Raw genomic sequence first — 22,482 nt, 5'->3', positions numbered from 1 at the left:
TCATGCTTACATTTAAAACATTTTTTTGTACCTTTTTATTTAACTAGGCAAGTAAGTTTAGAACACATTTTTATTTACAATGACAGCCTAGGAACAGTTACCTGCCTTGTTCAGGGGCAGAGCAACAGATTTTTACATTTTCAGCTTGGGGATTTGATCTTGCAACCTTTCGGTTACTAGTCCAACGCTCTAACCACTAGGCTACCTGCCCCCCCCCCCCCAATGACCGTAGGGGAGGACAGTAGTATCAAACGTCACCTTACATTGAACTGCTAAGTCTCCTACCTGAAGGTACAGTGCCTTTTGATACAGACACTGTGTGACAGGGTGGTGTGTTTGTGACAGGTTGAGCATTGTGCCGCGTGTCATTATCATGGTGGTGCTAATTGGATTCCCAGACACGTTGAATACCGCCTCAAAAATACCACTGAAGACATTTAGCTGGGGGAGAGGGGGAGAGTGCGAGAAAGAGGTTTTAGGATACCTTTTATTTACCCCGAACAAAAATATAAACACAACATACCACGATTTTACTGAGTTAAAGGAAATCAGTCAACTGAAATAAATTCAGACCCTATGGATTTCATGACTGGGAATACAGATATGCATCTGTTGGTCACAGATACCTTAAAAAAAAGGTAGGGGTGTGGATCAGAAAACCAGTCGGTATCTGGTGTGACCACCATTTGCCTCATGAAGCGCAACACATCTCCTTCACAGAGTTGATCAAGTTGTTGATTGTGGCCTTTGTAATGTCCCACTCCTGTTCAATGGCTGTGAAAAGTTACTGGATATTGGCGGGAACTGGTACTGGTACACGTGCACAATCCACAGCATCCCCAACTGCTCAATGGGTAACATGGCCATGGAAGAACTTGTACATTTTCATCTTCCATGAGTTGTGTACAGATCCTTGCAACATGGGACTGTGCATTATCATGCTGAAACATGAGGTGACGGCGGCGAATGAATGGCACGACAATGGAACTCAGGATCACGTCACGGTATCTCTGCATTCGAGTTACCATCAATAAAATATAATTGTGTTTGTTGTTCCTAACTTATGCCTGCCCATACCATAACCCCACCGCCACCATGGGGCACTCTGTTCACAACGTTGACATCAGCAAACCACTCGCCCACACAACACCATCTGCCCTGTACAGTTGAAACTGGGATTCATCGGTGAAGAGCCCACTTCTCCAGTGTGCCAGTGGCCATTGAAGGTGAGCATTTGCCCACTGAAGTCGGTTACGACGCCAAACTGCAGTCCAGTCAAGACCCTGGTGCGGACAACGAGCACACAGATAGCTTCCCTGAGATGGTTTCTGACAGTTGGTGCAACAATTATTTGGTTGTGCAAACCCACAGTTTAATCAGCTGTCCGGGTGGCTGGTCTCAGACGATCCCGCAGATGAAGAAGCTGAATGTGGAGGTCCTGGGCTGGCATGGTTACACGTCTGCTGTTGTTAGGCCGGTTGGACGTGCTGCCAATCCTCTTAAACAACTTTGGAGGCGTCTTATGGTAGAGAAATGAACATTCAATTCTCTGGCAACAGCTCTGGTGGACATTCCTGTGGAATGATCATGCTGTTTACTTAGCTACTTCATATGCCACACCTGTCCGATGGATGAATTATATTGGCAAAGGAGAAATGTTCACTAACAAGATCATGAAACATGGGACTAACACTTTACATGTTGCGTTTTATTTTTGTTCGGTGTAGCAATTAAGGAGTTAATACAGAGCTCGCAGCATGCATGGAGAGAGTGAACAAGAGCAAGGGGAAGAGAGGGAGAGCAGCGTGCATGGAGAGAGTGAACGAGAGCAAGGGGGAGAGAGGGAGAGCAGCGTGCATGGAGAGAGTGAACGAGAGCAAGGGGGAGAGAGGGAGAGCAGCGTGCATGGAGAGAGTGAGGAGAGCAGCGTGCATGGAGAGAGTGAACGAGAGCAAAGGAGAGAGAGGGAGAGCAGCGTGCATGGAGAGAGTGAACGAGAGCAAGGGGGAGAGAGGGAGAGCAGCGTGCATGGAGAGAGTGAACGAGAGCAAGGGGGAGAGAGGGAGAGCAGCGTGCATGGAGAGAGTGAACGAGAGCAAGGGGGAGAGAGGGAGAGCAGCGTGCATGGAGAGGGTGAACGAGAGCAAGGGGGAGAGAGGGAGAGCAGCGTGCATGGAGAGAGTGAGGAGAGCAGCGTGCATGGAGAGAGTGAACGAGAGCAAGGGGGAGAGAGGGAGAGCAGCGTGCATGGAGAGAGTGAACGAGAGCAAGGGGGAGAGAGGGAGAGCAGCGTGCATGGAGAGGGTGAACGAGAGCAAGGGGGAGAGAGGGAGAGCAGCGTGCATGGAGAGAGTGAACGAGAGCAAGGGGGAGAGAGGGAGAGCAGCGTGCATGGAGAGAGTGAACGAGAGCAAGGGGGAGAGAGGGAGAGCAGCGTGCATGGAGAGGGTGAACGAGAGCAAGGGGGAGAGAGGGAGAGCAGCGTGCATGGAGAGAGTGAACGAGAGCAAGGGGGAGAGAGGGAGAGCAGCGTGCATGGAGAGGGTGAACGAGAGCAAGGGGAAGAGAGGGAGAGCAGCGTGCATGGAGAGAGTGAACGAGAGCAAGGGGAAGAGAGGGAGAGCAGCGTGCATGGAGAGAGTGAACGAGAGCAAGGGGAAGAGAGGGAGAGCAGCAGCCACAGTAAAACCACAGTCTGTATTGGTGCCCTTCAGATAAGCAGCGGTAGCATCACATGGTGTTACAGACAGGTGGATGCTGCTATATATAGATTGCTTGCTGCAGGAGGAGGAGGAGGAAATGGCTTAGGCAAGATTTGCATTAATATGATTTTTTGCACATGACAGAATATATCTTTATTTATTAATAATATCCTCCAACAGTAGAGGGAACACTTATAATGGACAAGCATCTTGGTCACAATTTTTTTGAGCTCCAGAGACTGTAGCTCAGTGAGCAATTGATTCTTATTTACCTCTGAGTAGGCTATCCTTTTTCCCTTCCCTCTCTCCCCCGCTCTCTCTCGCTCCTGCTTTCTCGCTCTCCTTTCTTAAGATGTCTGCTGCAGAACACAAATAACGTTGCGTCAACGCCACATGGCACAGCTCACGATCTCACATGTTACTCTGGTACGAGAATGTTTGGATGACCCCCCCCTCTTTCTCTCCCCCCCTTACTGGTATCAAATCCTACATGCCATATCCTGCAGTTTTGCCCTTGAGCAAGGCATTGAATCCCTAAAACTAGTTCCAGCGGTGCAGTAGTATGGCTGCCCTCTGCTCCAACCTCTGTATGTGTGTCTTTTCAGAGGGGCCTGGATGGTTAATGTAGAAGACACATTTGAATGAATTTACATTTAGACAATAAAATCATCTTCTCTCCCCCAGGTACCCACCGTGGCTGGGCGGCAGTACAGATGCGTCTGCTTCATGAGCTGGTGTACGCGTCCCGTCGTATGGGAAACCCCGGCCTGTCCGTCCGCCATCTCTCCTTTCTGCTCCAGACCATGCTGGACTTCCTCTCAGACCAAGGTCAGCCTACACACACATTTAGCTCCCTAAGCCTTTAGCTCAAAGGACTACCGGAACCCAGACGGTCTCATTCTCCAGTGTCTTTGAGTGGGCACTCTTTCAACAATGTAAGTCGCACCCCTTAACCCCTTAGAGTCGATTTCCACGACCCTGTGGTAATCTAACATAATAAAAAAATCCCTTTAACAATCCGTCAGTTTAAGATGGAGACCTGTTTTTTTTGCATTGGATGCGTCTCAATCCACCTCATCTGCTGTGGAAAGTGACAGAGACTCGTCTGAAGTTAGCCGATCTGCCAACTTCTGTCTGTAGCATCTGAACAGATTGGGCTACACACGAATATGACCCCTCTGTAGAAAGGTGAGACTCTCACGAACAGATACATGTTTTGCTTTAGGACGCCACAGGCCTCATAAGACTCATCTGGAGGTTCCCTGGTACCAGTTAAAAAAATTGTTGGAAGTATATATGGAGACTGTTTAGTGCCAAAAATATGGGTTTAAATAAATAAATAAAATATATATAAAAAAAGGTTTCCTGATATTTCTTATATCTCTCAGATATAGGACAGACACTAAAGAACAAACTTACTTTAGAATTTTTGGGGGGACTATCTGTTGTCCATGTTGTGAATCGTTATTCAATGCTTTTGTACGGGCTTCTAGCAGTAAGGCCAAATTCAATTTTCCATAAAATCATTTTTGTTGATCTTTTTTTTTTATACTTCAAGGGGTCTTAAAAATCAAATAACCAACTGATCCCTGGTATACAGCCTAGTAGAACCCCCCCAGGGGTAGAAAGGAAACTGAATACAAATAGTAAGAAAGAAAGAAAGAAAAAATGTCTGACTAGCTCTACTCTAGAAATAACACACATTACATAGTCAAATGTTTTTGTCAGTATTAGTTTTAACCTACTGCATTTTTCTCCATTTCATACTACTGATCATCTGAGATCAGCTGAAATCATCCCCTGACCGCAGCCATCCATGCATGTCCTTTAGGAAAGCCAGCATTGTGCTTGTGGGTGTAATGGTGTGTAATGCTCAACCAAGCCAGTCTCAGCTGGGGGCTGGGTGACAGTGAGCTTCATTTGGACTCAGGAGATAGGTGCTCACCCGAGGAGAGGGGGATGGGGGAGGTAGAGCAGATGCCTCACTGACCTCACTATCAAGACTAGTGTACTCCTTTTGGTAGAGAGGGGAAAAAGGAGAGGGAGGGAGAGATACAGGGAGGAGAGAGAGAGAGAGTGGAGAAAGCAGATCGTGAATACGGATAGAGAGGGAGAGCTACAGGGAGGAAGGGAGAGATGTTGATTCATTAGGATCCCCATTAGCCAACGCCAATGGAGACAGCTAGTCTTACTGGGGTCTGACACATAATGACAAATACATTAGACTTTACAATTTACATACATTTAAAAATATTAACGTGTATTGTGTGTGTGCATCTGTCAGTTACACACAACAGTCCATACACACAACAAGTAGGTCGCATGGGAGAGCGAGCGAGAGAGAGAGAGCAGAGTGCCAACAGTATGAAATATTTGCCAATGTCAGCAGCAGCGAGGGACTGTTGCTACGCTGAGGGAGGCTATGTTCCCATCTACCCAGCATCCTCACTGTGTAAACCTGCTGGAATAACAGCAGCTCAGCTGTATCCCTGTGGCCGTCATACACCCACCGTCTGTGTCAGCGGTCGTCTCACTCAAACAACGGGCAGTTACAGCCTGCGTTGCCTCCAGACAGAAAGGCGAGAAGTATGATTGAGAAATAAGGCTTTTCTAGCTGTGACATTTTGTGTGTGAGGCTGGGCATAAAAAAAAGTGACAGAACATATTTCATTGTTATATTTCAGCTAGCATGTGCACTGATCTCACTCAAGTTGAAACCTTGTCCTCCAGACTCCTAACTCCATGCTCGAGTGGCTGTTTGAACAGCTTAAAATCTCTCTAGTTCTCAGTGAGTTTCTCAATGGTGGCTTTGGCAGAGACACTCTGTGAAATGGGCCGTGCACAAATCTGTCCCCTCTAAACTGCAGTTCCACGCCTTCTCTCCTCGCCCGCCTCTCTCTCTCTTTTTATCTTTTGTTTTGTCTCGCTCACTTTCCCATCCTCCCTCTCCCTCTTCCTCCCTCCAGCTATTCTCTATCACCCCCCCAGCTGTTTGTCTGCAGTGTGGTGATGTCACACACGGCGGGGGTTATTGCAGGCCGTCTTCTCCCAGCATGCAGTAATGGAGCGCGGCCCCCTCGCTGTGTTCGTTGCGTGTCTGGGGAATTATTGTAGAACATACAGCAGTACAGCTCAGCATAGGGGAACAGTGTGACTGTCTCGGCCCAGCAGCAACAGCCTTTTCCTTTAAAGTCACAATCCTGAGTTTGTGTGTCAACCCAACGCTACTTGGTTTGGTATAAAGCTGACAGATGAGGATGGGAAACAATATAACCATTTTAAAATGTCCCAGATTGTGCCTTTAATCCACAGATCTGGGGTGTCATTTATCAACCGTGCGTACATTTCAAATAAAAATCTAGTGTACATGGAGATTGTAGGATTTGCGTTTGCAACAAATTGTTGGGATTGATCAAACTGTCGCACACAAAATATGCATGTTTTAATTGATAAATCAGAGCCATACTATATTTGTAGAGTTTGTGAACTAGCTCTTTAACTCTGCCTATAACCCCGCCTGGCCATGATAGTTTCTTAAATATATTGCAATGGCAATATACATTTCTGTAGAGGTGTGGGCAGATTGTCATTTTTTGTTGTTGCAGTGACTTAAAAAAAAACGACCTAAAATCGCATGCCTCCTATAGAGAGTGGCAAAAACACTGGCCGTGTATTCTGCAAGATTGTTTGTCCCTTTGAACAATTTAAAAGTAAATGCTACAGCCCAGAGTTCTATGCAAAATACAAATCGTTTTTTTCAATATTTAGTTTATCAGTAGATTGTGTTTTTATCGGCTGCGTTGACACAGGCTCTGAGATGAAATAGGCTAGTATGTCACGCTTCTGTCGAACAGCAATACTGTAGCCTATACATACTGCCATTGGGTGCCGTGCTGTTCACTTTGGAGCATGCTTGTCTTATTGAATGAGTGATGGATGAATAGTAGCCTAATATTTGTTGTGTAGCAGAATAAACCAGTCCTGTCAGAAAAGGAGAGACATGTCCTGCAATATGATTTATGACTTAGGAATGTAAAATTAACATATTAGACGACATTCTGCTATGCGGTCTTCTTACCAACGGCAAATTAATCTGTTTTATCATTAGGCCAATATTTATATTAGCCTACCATTATTATAATTCCTGTGCATCAAACTCCTCCATTTCCCCCAAAATAACAATAGCCTACTTGCTTGCATACAGTTGATCAACCACGAGAAGTTGTGTGATGTGTGCGCGCATGATTTGAGTGGAGATGCGCGCACACATTTCTGTCCAGTTCAAAATGGATAATTACCAACCTTTGCAGGAAAAACTGTCGTACGCATCTCTTTCATGCACGCGCACCTTGATATACATGAGTCCCCTGATGAAGCCCTGGGGTTTGGGTGTTCGAGAGGGGCCTGTTTGTCGACACAGGTGCACAACCAAGGAATTTGTTCTGTCCCTCAGCATCGTGGTATATGACCGATGGTACACGACACAGTATGTGACCGACGGTAAACACAATTCAAGTCTTAGAAGTCAACCCCTGTATAATAATATGGACCCCAGTTTCTCCTTTAAGCACGTTACTGTCCTCCCATTTAATGTCACAGCAGAAGCTCCCGGGGAAAGGAAACGTCACTGCTTTGAATTTCAGAGCCCGGCTCTTTCAAAGGTCTGTCTTGAGGTAGTAGTGCCTTTTTCAAGTCCCTATCGGTGACATTAAAAAACATAACTCAAATGTTTTATTTAAGCTAGGCCTTTGTAGAGGCAGAGAGTGAAGATAACTGCTTAATGTCTCTGGCTTGGGCGAGGGAGAGAAAGGGAAAGGGAGAGGGGTTCAGGAAAAGGTGATCACGCCAAGCTCATTAACGTTACCACTGTGTCACCCTGCCTGGGAGTGGGTGAAGAGAGGGAGAGGGTGGGTAGGTAGGAAGAGAAAAAGAAAGCGTGTCATCGTTCCTCTCGTGGCATCACAGAAGCTTCAGGACTGCATGGGAGAAAGGGATGAAAGGAGGAAGTAAAGCATGTGGGGTTTAGGGCTGGGAATTGCCAGGGTTCTCACGATACGATATTATCATGCCTTCAGAAAGTGTTCACACCCCTTGACTTTTTTCTTGTGTTACAGCCTGAATGTACAATGGATTTAGATTTTGTCACTGACCTACATACAATACCCCATAATTCCACTGACGTTATGTTTTTAGTAATTTTTACAAATGAATAAAACATGAAAAGCTGGGTATTCAACCCTTTTGTTATGGCAAGCCTAAAAAGTTCAGGAGTAAAAATGTGCTTAATGTAATAAGTTGCATGGACTCCGTGTGCAATAATAGTGTTTAACATTATTTTTTTTATAATTACCTCGTCTCTGTACCCCACACATACAATTATCTGTAAGGTCCCTCAGTCCAGCAGTGAATTTCAAACACAGATTCAACCACAAAGATCAGGGAGGTTTTCCAATGCCTCACAAAGAAGAGATCTATTGGTATATGGGTAAAAAATAAATAAACGCAGACATTAAATATCCCTTTGAGCATGGTTATTAATTACACTTTGGATGGTGTATCAATACACCCAGTCACAACAAAGATACAGGCGGTACTAAGTACCACTCTCCATATTTTCAAGCATAGTGGTGGCTAAATCATGTTGTCGGTATGCTTGTCATCGTTAAGGATTGGGAAGTTTTTCAGGATAAAAAAGAAACTGAATGGCGCTAAGCACAGGCAAAATCCTAGAAGAAAGCTTAAATAATAAAAAAAATGGTAATGGACAAATATTGTACAATCAAGGTGTGAAAAACTCTAAGAGATTTATCCAGAAAGACTCACAGCTGTAATTGCTGCCAAAGGTGATTCTAACATGTATTGACTCAGGGGTGTGAATACATATGTAAAAGAGAGATTTTTGTATTTCATTTTCAATACATTTGCAAAAATGTCTAAAAACACGTTTTCACTTCGTCATTATGGGGTATTGTGTGTAGATGAGTGACAAAAAAAAACGATTTAATCCATTTTGAATTCCGGTTGCAACAACAAAATGTGGAATTTGTCAAGCGGTATGAATACTTTCCGAATGCACTGTAGGTGCCGAGACGATATGTATTGCGATTCGACGTTCCAAACATATGTTTGCTGCAGAGGGACAAGAGAGAGCCATGAGAACTACACTATAAATACAAAGGTCAAATTAGTGGATTTGGCTATTTCAGCCACACCCTTTCCTGACAGGTATATAAAATCAAGCACACCGCAATGCAATTGTCAAAGAAAGGTTCCAATATCACCTTTCTGGCTTCCTGAACTTGTTAGGAAATCGCGGTTCCGACTGAAACTGTCACTTTTATAAATCGATCTGAGTCCCATGGACACAGTAGTATTTTTTACTCAGCCTGTGTGACGTAGGATGGGAAATCTGAAACCACTTGAAGCTGGGATGTCCTCCTACCATTTCATTCGCTCTTCCGACTGTCCATCAACTCATGACTGAAACCTACAGTACATCGTAACCACTGACAAAGCACATGCCTGCAATTGTTACATCTTAGTGAACCAGTCTAGAGTGGTTTCATCACGGGAGCACATTCAGATATGGATTGATAGCCATTAAGCATAGATTTTAAACAAAAAACACTAGGTATGTCTTAGAGACAAGATTGATATGAGATAAAATGCGAGTTCCTAACAAGTTCAGGAAGCCAGAAAGGTGATATTTGAACCTTTCTTTGAGTATGCAGCATTACTAGTTATTCTTTATGGCCCTCTCATTATAAATAACTCCTTTTGGGGATTACAAAGATTACATTTACTTACATTTATCTAGTTCAAAAGAAGATGGAGAACAAGCTATGAAGGCCAAATACTGGAGTTAAGGTGCAGGAACTGACAGCTAACTAGCGCAAAAATAATATTGCGATTTTTGTCAAAACAATACGACGCAATATATTGTCAAAAGTAATATCCCAATTTGTAACTGTATCGATCCCCCCCCATCACTAGTGGGGGTAGTTCAACTATATCAGGGGCAGTAGGTTATTATCAATATTTTATTAGTTGGCTGTGTGTTGTGGCTCGGAGACTACGATTCAGACCAGGAACTTGCAGGCTCTTACCTATATTGAGTGGAGAAAGGGTCGTAAGAGAGTGTGCTTTTTATGAGACCTATTTTTAGAAATAGTTGTTAAAATGAATAATGTTAGTTGAAGGTTTATCGGGGCAGAAATAGCAATTATAGGGCTAGTTATTGATGGAGTTGTTTGAAAGCCCCTGGCACTCAGCCCCCCCTGATTTCCCTAGATACTCAGTCACGTAAGATGGCCAGTCACTCATTCCATCTCATTACACTGAAGTAAACACACACATTTTCTAAGTCTGTCATTTTTTGCCAGTTTCCCACCCACATTACATTTTCTAGCACTGTAGTCTGGTTAACTATGTATAAGATGAGGCTTTTCGCCCGCAATATGAATGCAGTAATGTCATTGCTGTTGACTTCTTGTAAGCACCCAAAACAATAAATCAATCAATTTGTCGTATTTCATTTGACATTCATTTCAGTTTGTGTTCTGTCAGCACTTTCAATCACATCCAACATGGCAGGGCTTTCCATCTTCAGTGACAGTTGGCAGAATCTCCCTCTGTTTTATTTAGACTGTTACTACTGTACTGTCAGGATGTATATTTTATTTTTCTGTCTCTCTCTCTCTCTCCCCCCACCCCCTAGTGTGTCAGTCAGTTAAGAGGCCTCACTAAGAATGTTAAAACATTTCGAAGTCATCACCAGGGGTCCTCTCTTCAGTACCACACCGCAGGCTACTGATCTGTTGCTGCTCTGGATGGAAATGTAGGGATTTGTCTTCAAAATGAGCGGAGGAACAGAAAAATGATAGTCGCATCGGTGTCATTTAAGGACATTTTCAAAGTTTAAGAAAGTTGAACCTCTTACGTGAGAAGGAATGTAGAATTTGAGTCATGAATCTGTTTTGCCTTGTTTTCCTTAATGAGTTGATTTCTGTGGGATCGTACTAAATAATATATTAACTTGTGTTTTAAGTACTCTATTCACCACTTTAGGCCTAATTAAAGTTGTGTTGTGTTTTTGGTGAAAAGACAAAAGGGAAAACAATGTTTTATCTTTAAGTCTCTGGGAGGATGTTTTGTTACCTCTGTTATGAGTAAATGCTAGAGTGTATTGCCTCACTACCAGTGCAGTGGTTCATTACTCAATGTGAGCAGTAAAGTGGAGGAGGCAGCGTTGACTTTATTTATCGGCTTGCCGGTTGTCCGCTGTTTCTGGACTCCACCAGGTCGGCGGTTGATAATGTATGGTCTGCAGGTTAAATGGAAGAATACATATTGTTTTTATCTGTCTGACTGCGTTTATAAATGTGTATTTAGATTTTGGAGAGCACATCATGTGATCAGGCTATTTAATTGATGTGGGCCTATTTTAAATCTGATTTCCTATTATTTAGTTTTGGCTCAAGTCTCCCAAAGCTGATGCTTATTTATTTAATTGCTTATTTATCTGTCTGCTGACTGATGGACTGACATACTAATTGATGGCAAACGTTTAATTTCCTTTTTAATTTAATGTTTACTTATTTAGTCACATTCTGCTCTCGGAAATCTTCAAGTGAAAGTGAGTTGAATCGATTCCCCACAGGAATTGAACTGGAGTTGAAAGCAGCTGTATTTTGAGTTAGGGGGGTTGCTGATAGAACACAGAACTGAAAGGGGGGAGGTAGAGAGAGAGAGAGAGAGGGGGGGGGGGGGTTGTGTAATGCTGCAGTGAGCTCTTCAAAGACAGTGTTTACCTCCCATCATCCCAAAATGAGAATCAATACAGAGTTTTTGTCCTTCACGGTCTGTCCTCCATGTTTCTACTGTTAGACTATGTTACTTGGGCTTCCAAATACAATTTACTAAATTGAAATGTAACAACAGACAGATTCCATGCAGGTTTAGGAACAATTTTAAATTGCCCATGAAAGGCAGACAAGCAGGCTGGGAGAGGGGTAGACAGCCAGACAGGTAAACTGGGAGATGCAGGTAACTAAATGTACTATCAGCAACAATACTCAAAGCCTTGCATAAGTCCATCTCTACTTCCAGGCTGTTTTATATGCTGCCTGCAGTATTTCTCTGCTTGTTCAACCATTATCACTAAGCCACTTCCCAACACTGCAAACACACAACACTGAATGTGACTTGACTTGTAATAAAGAGGGCTTTAACATCTCTTTAAAACCTTCATTTGGTGACCTTTTTAGGTTTCAGGAATGTTCTTTGTAAATACAGGTCGATAGATAAATCATTTATGTAAAGCAATGTTTTCAACAATGGCACTCCTGACTGAGATTTTAAATCAAATCAAATGTTATTTGTCACATGCGCCGAATACCACAGGTGTAGACCTTACAGTGAAATGCTTACTTACAAGTCCTTAACCAACAATGCTGTTTTATGAAAAAAAGTGTTAAAGTATTTCCTAAAATAAATTATAGTAAAAATGTAATAAATAAAATGTGAAAATAATTAAGGAGCAACAATAAAATAACAGTAGCGAGGCTATATACAGGGGGTACCGGAACAATGTGCGGGGGCACAGGTTAATTGAGGTAATATGTACATCTAGGTAGCGGTAAAGTGACTGCAGTGATTTTATCACAGTGATGTTCTGTTTCCTGACATTCCTCTGCTCTTCAGTCTATCAGATTTACTCTCCTCGACGACCTCCGTCTAAAGGACATGTTTGCCTGTGAGTCCTGGAGCTGAGCCACAGTAGGTTCTGTCTGTGCTGCTCTGTTGCTCAGGCTCATAATGGGATATTTTGTGGCTGTCCAAGCAGGGGTGTGTAGTGGGGAACTGAGAAGTAGCCTATCCAGGAGCTTGGCTGGAGTTGGGTTATTTGTGTTTTCCTCAATTAAATATTTTTTATTTAACTAGGCAAGTCTGTTAAGAACAAATTCTTATTTACAATGATGGCCTACCCCGGCCAAACCCGGATGACACTGGGCCAATTGTGCGCCGCCCTATGGGACTCCCAATGACGACCGGATGTGATACAGCCTGGAATCGATCCAGGGGCTAGTGACGCCTCTTGCACTGAGATGCAGTGCCTTAGACCGCTGTGATACAGCCTGGAATCAAACCAGGGACTGTAGTGACGCCTCTAGCACTGAGATGCAGTGCCTTAGACCTCTGTGATACAGCCTGGAATCGAACCAGGGACTGTAGTGATGCCTCTAGCACTGAGATGCAGTGCCTTAGACCGCTGTGATACAGCCTGGAATGGAACCAGGGACTGTAGTGAAGCCTCTAGCACTGAGATGCAGTGCCTTAGACCGCTGTGATACAGCCTGGAATGGAACCAGGGACTGTAGTGAAGCCTCTAGCACTGAGATGCAGTGCCTTAGACCGCTGTGATACAGCCTGGAATCGAACCAGGGTCTGTAGTGACGCCTCTTGCACTGAGATGCAGTGCCTTAGACCGCTGTGATACAGCCTGGAATCGAACCAGGGGCTAGTGACGCCTCTTGCACTGAAATGCAGTGCCTTAGACCGCTATAATACAGCCTGGAATCGAACCAGGGACTGTAGTGACGCCTCTAGCACTGAGATGCAGTGCCTTAGACCGCTGTGATACAGCCTGGAATCGAACCAGGGGCTAGTGACGCCTCGTGCACTGAAATGCAGTGCCTTAGACCGCTGTGATACAGCCTGGAATCGAACCAGGGACTGTAGTGACGCCTCTAGCACTGAGATGCAGTTCCTTAGACCGCAGCGCCACTTGGGAGCCCACCAGGTCTGTTCCAATCAAATCAAATCAAATTTATTTAATAGCCCTTCGTACATCAGCTGATATCTCAAAGTGCTGTACAGAAACCCAGCCTAAAACCCCAAACAGCAAGCAATGCATGTGAAAGAAGCACGGTGGCTAGGAAAAACTCCCTAGGAAAAACTCCCTAGAAAGGCCAAAACCCTAGGAAGAAACCTAGAGAGGAACCAGGCTATGAGGGGTGGCCAGTCCTCTTGTGGCTGTGCCGGGTGGATATTATAACTGAACATGGTAAAGATGTTAAAATGTTCATAAATGACCAGCATGGTCAAATAATAATAATCATAGTAGTTGTCGAGGGTGCAACAAGCACGTCCGGTGAACAGGTCAGGGTTCAATAGCCGCAGGCAGAACAGTTGAAACTGGAGCAGCAGCACGGCCAGGTGGACTGGGGACAGCAAGGAGTCATCATGCCAGGTAGTCCTGAGGCATGGTCCTAGGGCTCAGGTCCTCCGAGAGAAAGAAAGAAAGAGAGAAAGAGAGAATTAGAGAGAGCATATTTAAATTCACACAGGACACCGGATAAGACAAGAGAAATACTCCAGATGTAACAGACTGAGGGATCAGGAGACACTGTGGCCCCATCCAATCGATTCGTCCAAATGTTTAAATGTGTATTTATCCGAATATAGACTCATCCTGTGTGTTTTAATCAAAACAACTATATCCACTGAGCTTGTCTGATGCTTGTAAGCGCACTGTTTGATGAAATAATTATGACACACAGATGACTAGAGTCCGACTGCAATTGATTTGATTGTGCTCAGACTTGCTGCGCTGTGTTAAAGAAAGGTGACTGACTAGCACCCGCTGTCTGTCTCTCTCCTCCACTCTGCAGTGACCACTATAGAACTTCAACAATGTTTATCACGCTGTCCATGCTGTTGAACCTGCAACATAATTAAAGCTATTTTCGACTGAAAAGTTCTGTTACCGAAATTCCTCATTTTGTTTCTGAAAAACATTCCTTATTCCCTCAACCCTATGCATTGCATGCATGTGACCAATAGGGCCTGGACCTGTATCATATCATAATCACATCAATAAATTGGTTTTAACAAACTCCAAACACTTGTCACACCAAAATGGATGCAGAGGACGTGACAAATAAACTTAACAAGTTGTGGAAAATACTAGAGATAAAGAAGGTAAGGAGCAAGTGCTGCATGAATATTATGTGTGACTGACAGGTGCTGTTAGATTACAAAATCATTTTCCTGACCGTTTGGAACAATGTAAACGACACTAAATAAATTCTAAGCGTACCAGAGAGTCTGTTGCAATGTTTTTTCTTTCTGTAAAGCCTTTATTACAGCAAAGACTAAATACGGGCTTTAATTTGTGAATGCAATTTCCAAAAAGGAACGTTTTTATTTGTTGTTTGCGATAATTATTCAAGGGTTGCCTAATTTTAAAATAACAATGCTTGATTGTATTTCAAATCATGAACAACTCATGTTGTGTGTTGACATGAATGAATGAATGATTGATACTGATTGAATGATATTGATTACTGTATATAAGTATTGAAATATACAAACTTGAAATCATTGGCCACTTTAATAATGGAACGCTAGTCACTTTAATAATGCACTTAGGTAAACATTGTCAATCTTGCATTACTCATCTCATATGTATATACTGTATTCTATTTCCATCTATTGCATCTTAGCTTATGCTCCTCTGTCATTGCTCATCCGTATATTTATGCATTCTTATTCCATTTCTTTACTTAGATGTGTGTTTTTAGGTTTTTGTTGTGGAATTCTTTATTACTTGGTAGATATTGCTGCACTGTCGGAACTAGAAGCGCAAGTATTTCGCTAAACTCGCAACACCATGTGACCAATAAAATTAGATTTGATTTGAAATATTGGCCTAAGTAAGTTACTGTATTAAGACTCAACAGGACGTGTTCTTTGGCCTACAGCTCGATGGTGCTTATACAAGGCTGCTATAGTAAGCCTGCTAATGATTATGACATTCATTATTATTATTATAATATTATAAAGTGTAAAGCCTTTATTACAGCATAGCAAAGATTTAAAAACAGCTGAATTTGTGAAATTGTTTATCCAACATGTTGTGGTTGCTGAGGCTTGGTGCTCACGGAATCAGTAGGCTATTAAACAAACCCTCAAACAGAAGCAGGATCTGTGTTATTTCTGTAAATATATATGGATGATTTTAACAGGCCCATTTTAACAGTTAGGCTATTGATTATAGACCTAATTAAGTTCGCGTTTCCGCTCTCCTCACTTTTCTTAGACGTTTAAGGACAGGGCTGGTTTCTCTTCTCCTAACTCCGTTGCTGCCTCTGCCGCATTGTTCTCAACACCAATATGATGGTTAACTTTGCTATTATGCACATACTATGGCAACATGGTATAGGAAACGGTGCCACATTAACAGCACACTGATGTTTCAGAACCGCGGACATTGACCGTTATCCAGCGTGGGAGAAAGCACATTTTGTTATAAAATAATATTTTTTTATTAGTGTTGCACCATTGTTCCTATGTAATAACTATATACAATTTCAGTAGCACACGTCTTGGTGATGGACTGTGCCATCCCCACGGCCTCCACAATGGATCAGTCCACTCAGACAGGCGCCTTGTACACCATGATTAGAATACATTTTTTTGCTACTGCTCGACTAAAATGTAGGTCTTCCAAACAATCGACCAGTCGACTAAATGGGGTCAGCCCTAAAAAAAACGTTATTTTGTCTTTGTAGACATGTTTTTTTCCTTGGTGACTTGAAATGGTCAGACTGACTATCAATAATGTGCTGTACTTTTCTCACCCGACTCCTCCCCTGGTCCACAGAGAAGAAGGAGGTGACTCAGAGTCTAGAGAACTACACGTCAAAATGTCCAGGGGGAATGGAGGTTCTCACCCTGCCTGATGGACTCAAACTGCCCCCTGTAGCCTTCACCAAGCTACCGATCATCAGGTACGTCAAGCAATCATATTTCTAACGCTCTTTCTCATCAACAGTTGTTAGGGAAGTCAGTCAAAGGCTGTGAGTGCTCTGGGTCATCTTCATTAGGCACAAAATTAAAATAAAGCGCTCTGAAATGGGGGCCCTAATGATGTTGCAAAACATTTTGCTGCGGTGTGCCCTAATGAACACAACCCTGGTGTCTGAACTGTCATATTCTGATTGATATAATCAATGTACCAATGAACTCGTCATAGTTGCGACACTGTTCTAACATCGAGTAACTGCTACTGATTAATCACAGACAATATTTCCTCCCTCTCAACAATGTCCGGTATTTCTGACGATGCTGTAATGACTGAAATGTAGCTCTTCTCCTCCCTCCTGGTCAGAACAGAGTTATAGCTGTTTGAGATCTAAGTGCACATTTTACATGACACTGATTTACAGAAGCATCTACTTGTAAATGTATTTGTGGTGAAATATGACTCATTTACGTTTCAGTAAAAGTCAGTCGTATAAACAGAAATGAACACCACTGTTAAATAGGCCTGGCTTGGCTAGTCTGGGGCTCTGTTGAATATTAGGCCTGGCTTGGCTAGTCTGGGGCTCTGTTGAATATTAGGCCTGGGTTGGCTAGTCTGGGGCTGTGTTGAATATTAGGCCTGGGTTGGCTAGTCTGGGGCTCTGTTGAATGTTAGGCCTGGCTTGGCTAGTCTGGGGCTCTGTTGAATGTTAGGCCTGGCTTGGCTAGTCTGGGGCTCTGTTGAATGTTAGGCCTGGCTTGGCTAGTCTGGGGCTCTGTTGAATGTTAGGCCTGGCTTGGCTAGTATGGGGCTCTGTTGAATATTAGGCCTGGCTTGGCTAGTCTGGGGCTCTGTTGAATGTTAGGCCTTGCTTGGCTAGTCTGGGGCTCTGTTGAATGTTAGGCCTGGCTTGGCTAGTCTGGGGCGCTGTTGAATATTAGGCCTGGCTTGGCTAGTCTGGGGCGCTGTTGAATGTTAGGCCTGGCTTGGCTAGTCTGGGGCGCTGTTGAATGTTAGGCCTGGCTTGGCTAGTCCGGGGCGCTGTTGAATGTTAGGCCTGGCTTGAATAGTTTGGGGCTCTGTTGAATATTAGGCCTGGGTTGGCTAGTCTGGGGTTTTTTCTGCACCATGTTTAGTGGTCCATGCTTGGCTGTTGAAAAGAGCTGAAGAGTTGTTTCTGTTTGAGTTGGCCATTTTTATACATATATATATATATATATATATATGTATATATATGTAGTATATATAGTGTTTAGGTTACAGTACGTACGTACGTTCACTCAAAACACCACTCAGAATGCTGTCCGTCTTTATATTCACCTTTTCTGTTTTCTATCTTATCTGTCTCCATCTCCCCCTCTTTCTGTTGTGGCAGGGCCATTAGTAGAGGCAGGAGAGATGGAGGACATTCTATACAGATAAAGGAATGCCTGGCTTCTCAGAGAGGTGATAAGTGCTGTGTCCACTAGTTCCAATTCACACCTCCAGAATGCATTGCTCATTAAATGGCCTGGGCTAACAATCTCAGGACGAAATTCACCATATGATTGCCAGAGGTGTGTGTGTGTGAGAGATTGGCTCAGGTCACCATGCCAAAATCCATCTAATTTTCTCTCTCTGGCCCTTTAATGGACATGTTGAGATAAAACAAACTGTTTATCTTTCTCTCGGCCTCCATCTCCTGCCCCTTGACAAACGTCTTGACAAACGACCTGGCCTTAATGGCCACTAGTACTCTTAAATCTCCACCCAGCAGAGCCAGAAGGGGACTGGCCACCCATCAGAGCCCAGTTTCTCTCTAGGTTTTCTGACTAGGTTCCTGCCTTTTTTAGGGAGTTTTTCCTAGCCACTGTGCTTCTGCATCTGCATTGCTTGCTCTTTAGGATTTTGGGCTGGGTATCTGTAAAGCACTTTGTGACCACTGCTGATGTGAAAAGCTTTGTAAAACAAATTTGATTGATGAATTGGTCCTCCCCTCCTACAGATCAGTGAAGCTGCTGGATCTGCCCGTCAGCCTGCGCCCCCACAAACAGAAAGGCCTTCTGGAAAACAACATGTCCTCCAAGAGTCCCTTCATCTACTCTCCCATCATCATGCACACCAGAGGAGAGGAGCGCAACAAGAAGATAGGTGGGGGCACACACACACACACACACACACACACACACACACACAGACAGACAGACAGACAGACAGACAGACAGACAGACAGACAGACAGACAGACAGACAGACAGACAGACAGACAGACAGACAGACAGACAGACAGACAGACAGACAGACAGACAGACAGACAGACAGACAGACAGACAGACAGACAGACAGACAGACAGACAGACAGACAGACAGACAGACAGACAGACACCTTCTGAAATTGCCGTGTCGAAGTAAAACAGTTTTAGGCCTACTAATATTTTCATTGTAAAACATCTAAATAACGTGATGGAGTAAATTCATCCTCTATACGAGCTTGACTAATTCCATAATTAAACTAGGAGCTCCTTGCATTTATCTTTCTCTGCTCTCTCTCTCTCTCTCTGCTCTCGTTGTCTCTTTGTTCCTGAACATTCACTTGATTCCATTTTTTGGGGGAGATCTTAAAAACTCCTCCAGTTTTGGCAGACATTCTCATGATTGTGACACATGGTTTTTCAGGACGAGTTCTACTCTGGCTTCTTATAGAGTCCAAGGAGCGAACTCTCTCTCTGCTACAGTGCTAAATCAGATCAGATGGACTCAACACAATGGCTGTTAGAAGTATTAGACATTTTTTTCAATGTACCTGAAATCCATTCCATCTTTCTCTATTCACTGTTCGTTCGTTGTAATCTCCCTTTTTGACTATAGCTGTGTCCTGTCTTGGTGTGACGTCATCTGTGCTCAGATACTGTACTGGAGTCTGAGGCCTCATCTTTTAGGTTCAATCATTTGGCAGAAGTGGTGGAAAAAGTACCCAACTGTCATACTTGAGTAAAAGTAAAGATACCTTCATAGAAAATGACTCAAGTGAAAGTCACCCAGTAAAATACTACTTGAGTAAAAGTCTACAAGTATTTGGTTTTAAATATACTTAAGTATCAAAAGTAAAAGTATAAATCATTTCAAATTCCTCATTAAGCAAACCAGATGGCACCATTTTCTGTTTTTTTATTTACAGATAGCCAGGGGCACACTCCAACACTTAGACATAATTTACAAACAAAGCATTTGTGTTTAGTGAGTGCGCCAGATCAGAGGCAGTAGGGATGACCAGGGATGTTCTCTTGATAAGCGTGTGAATTTGACTATTTTCCTGTTCTGCTAAGCATTCAAAATGTAACAAGTACTTTTGGGTGTCAAGGAAAATGTATGGAGTAAAAAGTACAATATTAACTAAAAATACTTTAAAGTACTACTTAAGTACTTTACACCACTGTGTGGCAGTCCGTCCTTATTACTTTCCTAACGGCTTGCTCTTTCGTCATGCAGCCTATATTGAACAGTGTATCATTAAACATCAGGGACACTGAGTTGTAGGATAGCGTTGTCTCCTTCCACAGCTGATTTATCAGGGTAATATCTCCGCTCGCAGACTAACAGGATTGACAGTCACCACCGGAGAACAAACAAACAACAACAAATACATTTAAATATCTATTTGATGGATAAAGTGCTTTCAGTGTTATCTAAAATTCATTGGTTTTATTTCATTGTGGCTTCCTGCCTACTCCTCTCCCTTCAGGCTCTCTCTGTATGTGTGTGTGTGTGTGTGTGTGTGTGTGTGTGTGTGTTTCACCGTGCCCACTCTCCTGTCAGACTGCCCTTGTAAACGAGGAGTATTATCCTAACAGGCCCCCAATTTTGAATGAATACGCTTCTGTAATGAATTCCCAAACAAAGGGGCCAAAGGAAGGTAACACATCCCTAGGCTATGATATGAGTCACTCTTCCTACCCTGACAGGAAATCATTTGAGGATGAGAAACGACTTATTGTTTCACACTGTCACCGGTACATCAGTTTTAGTGTTTTATGTGATCTCACACATGGAACACACTCTACATTTGGCTGAATATTGGAGCAGCGATGTCTGTGTGATGTCGTGTAATGCGTGGCGTTCGGTTAGTTGTGTAGGCGTGGTTTTGAGACAGAAAAGTCTCTAATTTTGCGAGGGCCGGATACAAGTTGTCAAAATGTAATTCTTAAGCTCATTAAATCCAGAGACTGGAGTACGACTAGAGCTTGACGAATTGAGTCAGAAACATCCTCTGTACGGTGTCGTTGATTCGGGCACGTACCTCTGAGTCTGAAGGCATGTTCCTTCACGCTGGGAAGGGCGTTATCTCTGTTGCTACCGCTTCTAATAAGGAACACTGAACCGATCAATACCACCCTGCTCACCTGCAGGGCCCTGCCCTCCCCTCCCTCCCGCCACCCTGATTTATTATTATAGTATAATCTGCTGACGCAACATGAGTTTTTTGTTTCCTTTCTAACAAATCAATTCCTATTTCAGTTTTCAGTTTTGCTTCGTTGCAGAAAATAAAACAACATTAACTTTTGTTTTATGCAGGTTGATTTTCGATAGAATGTATTATAATGCATCATAGCTGTCTGGATTAGCTGAGAATCAAAACTTTCAGTGCCGAAGAGGTTTCCACAGCCTTGGTCTCATCAGTCTCCCTCATGACTTTGTCTTAACTGCCATTAATCTCAGAGCCCAGAATCAAATCAAGTGGAGCCGGCAGACAGACATTAACATTTACGTTAAAAAGTCTCTCACAAGAGACTAGACGGACGTATATATGTTAATACTGTCAGAGGCCAGGGCATTTTTAGGGGAAAACCTAAGTGTTTTTGTAGCCTTCTAACTAAAACGTTGTTATTTAACATGCCCTGTCTACAGGGATATTACACTGGAGCAAAACAACACATGCACAGGATGTTAAGAGGTTTAGAAAGGGGGAAAAGGCGTCCTGGTGGGCAGAGTGAATACAGGTCACGCAGCCACTTCATATATTTATAAAGCTCAGAGTTGCCCCTAAAACCGGGCTAATTTACTATCAATTAACTAGTCAGAAAGCGAGTCAGAAACCTACTTTTGGAATGAGCTGGTTGATGCTTGGTGCTCAGTGTGCTGTATCACACTCCATGAGTGCTTTACTTCTGATTACTACGATATGCCAACGCTGGCACGCCCTGTTTCCCTGCCGTCCATACAACTGCAGGTCTTTAAACGTTTAATGCAGCCACCCCCTCGTCTCTCCCTCGCTCTCTGATGAGGAATGAAAGTCATTAACATTCTGCTGTGTGTGTGTGTTCGTGTGCGCGCGCACCTCCAGCACAGAATAATATCTGTGTGTATTTCCTAGCTGTGCCGTCCTGTTTATATGATGTTCTATAAAGCAGATTGGTGCTGAGCCATAAAACAGAGGATTTCTGGAACAGGGAGATTGTTTTGCACATAATTGCTCTGAGACTCAGTTTTAAGAACTTCTAAGTCTCCCTGTATCCATTATGTTTATACCTCTAATATCTGTTTCAGCAGTATATACGCATACAAAAATATACTTGTGTGTGTTTGGTTTTACTATCCTTGTGGGGACCAGAAGTTCTCACAAGGATAGTAAAACAAAGAAAAGTCTGAAAAATGGGAACATTTTGCCAGTCCCTACAAGGAAAAGGCATTTTTAGGTTAGGGGTAAGGGTTAGGTTGGGAGTTTGGGGTTAGGGTCAGAGACACAGAGACCGAGACGGAGCGGGGGACGGAGCGGGAGAGGGGGGTATGGAGGGAGCGGGGGAGCGGGGGGGAGCGGGGAGGAGAGCAGAGGGAGCGGAGAGGAGAGGGAGGGACTTTTTATGAAACTCACAAATCTCCTCAAATCTTTAGATGTTTATTCCTCTATTAGTTTTACATAATTTCAATCATTTTTCTTGTGTCACTACAGGAATCCGTAGCTGCATTCAGTTGTATCTATGGAGCTCAGTAGCTGTAC

The 22,482-nt window shown here is 43.4% G+C and overlaps 1 protein-coding gene across 5 annotated transcripts in view; it reads left to right on the top strand.

Annotated features, from left to right (window-relative positions):
• trappc9 (trafficking protein particle complex subunit 9) overlaps nucleotides 1-22,482 on the top strand; it is a 282,398-nt gene that overhangs the window by 13,621 nt on the left and 246,295 nt on the right. For all 5 annotated transcript variants that reach the window (XR_003871657.1, XR_003871656.1, XM_029732083.1 and 2 more), the window contains 3 exons: nucleotides 3,387-3,530; nucleotides 16,369-16,495; nucleotides 18,494-18,639. Coding sequence is in view for 3 of the 5 variants with exons in the window: in XM_029732083.1 (XP_029587943.1) it covers nucleotides 3,387-3,530; nucleotides 16,369-16,495; nucleotides 18,494-18,639 (417 nt within the window). In the remaining 2 variants the exon portion in view is untranslated. The remainder of the gene's footprint in view (nucleotides 1-3,386; nucleotides 3,531-16,368; nucleotides 16,496-18,493; nucleotides 18,640-22,482) is intronic.

This window comes from Salmo trutta, chromosome 34, assembly GCF_901001165.1.
Source record: "Salmo trutta chromosome 34, fSalTru1.1, whole genome shotgun sequence".
NCBI lineage: Eukaryota > Metazoa > Chordata > Actinopteri > Salmoniformes > Salmonidae > Salmo > Salmo trutta.
The sequence above is the reverse complement of the archived record's forward strand: the minus strand, read 5'-3'. Positions and strand labels throughout refer to the sequence as shown.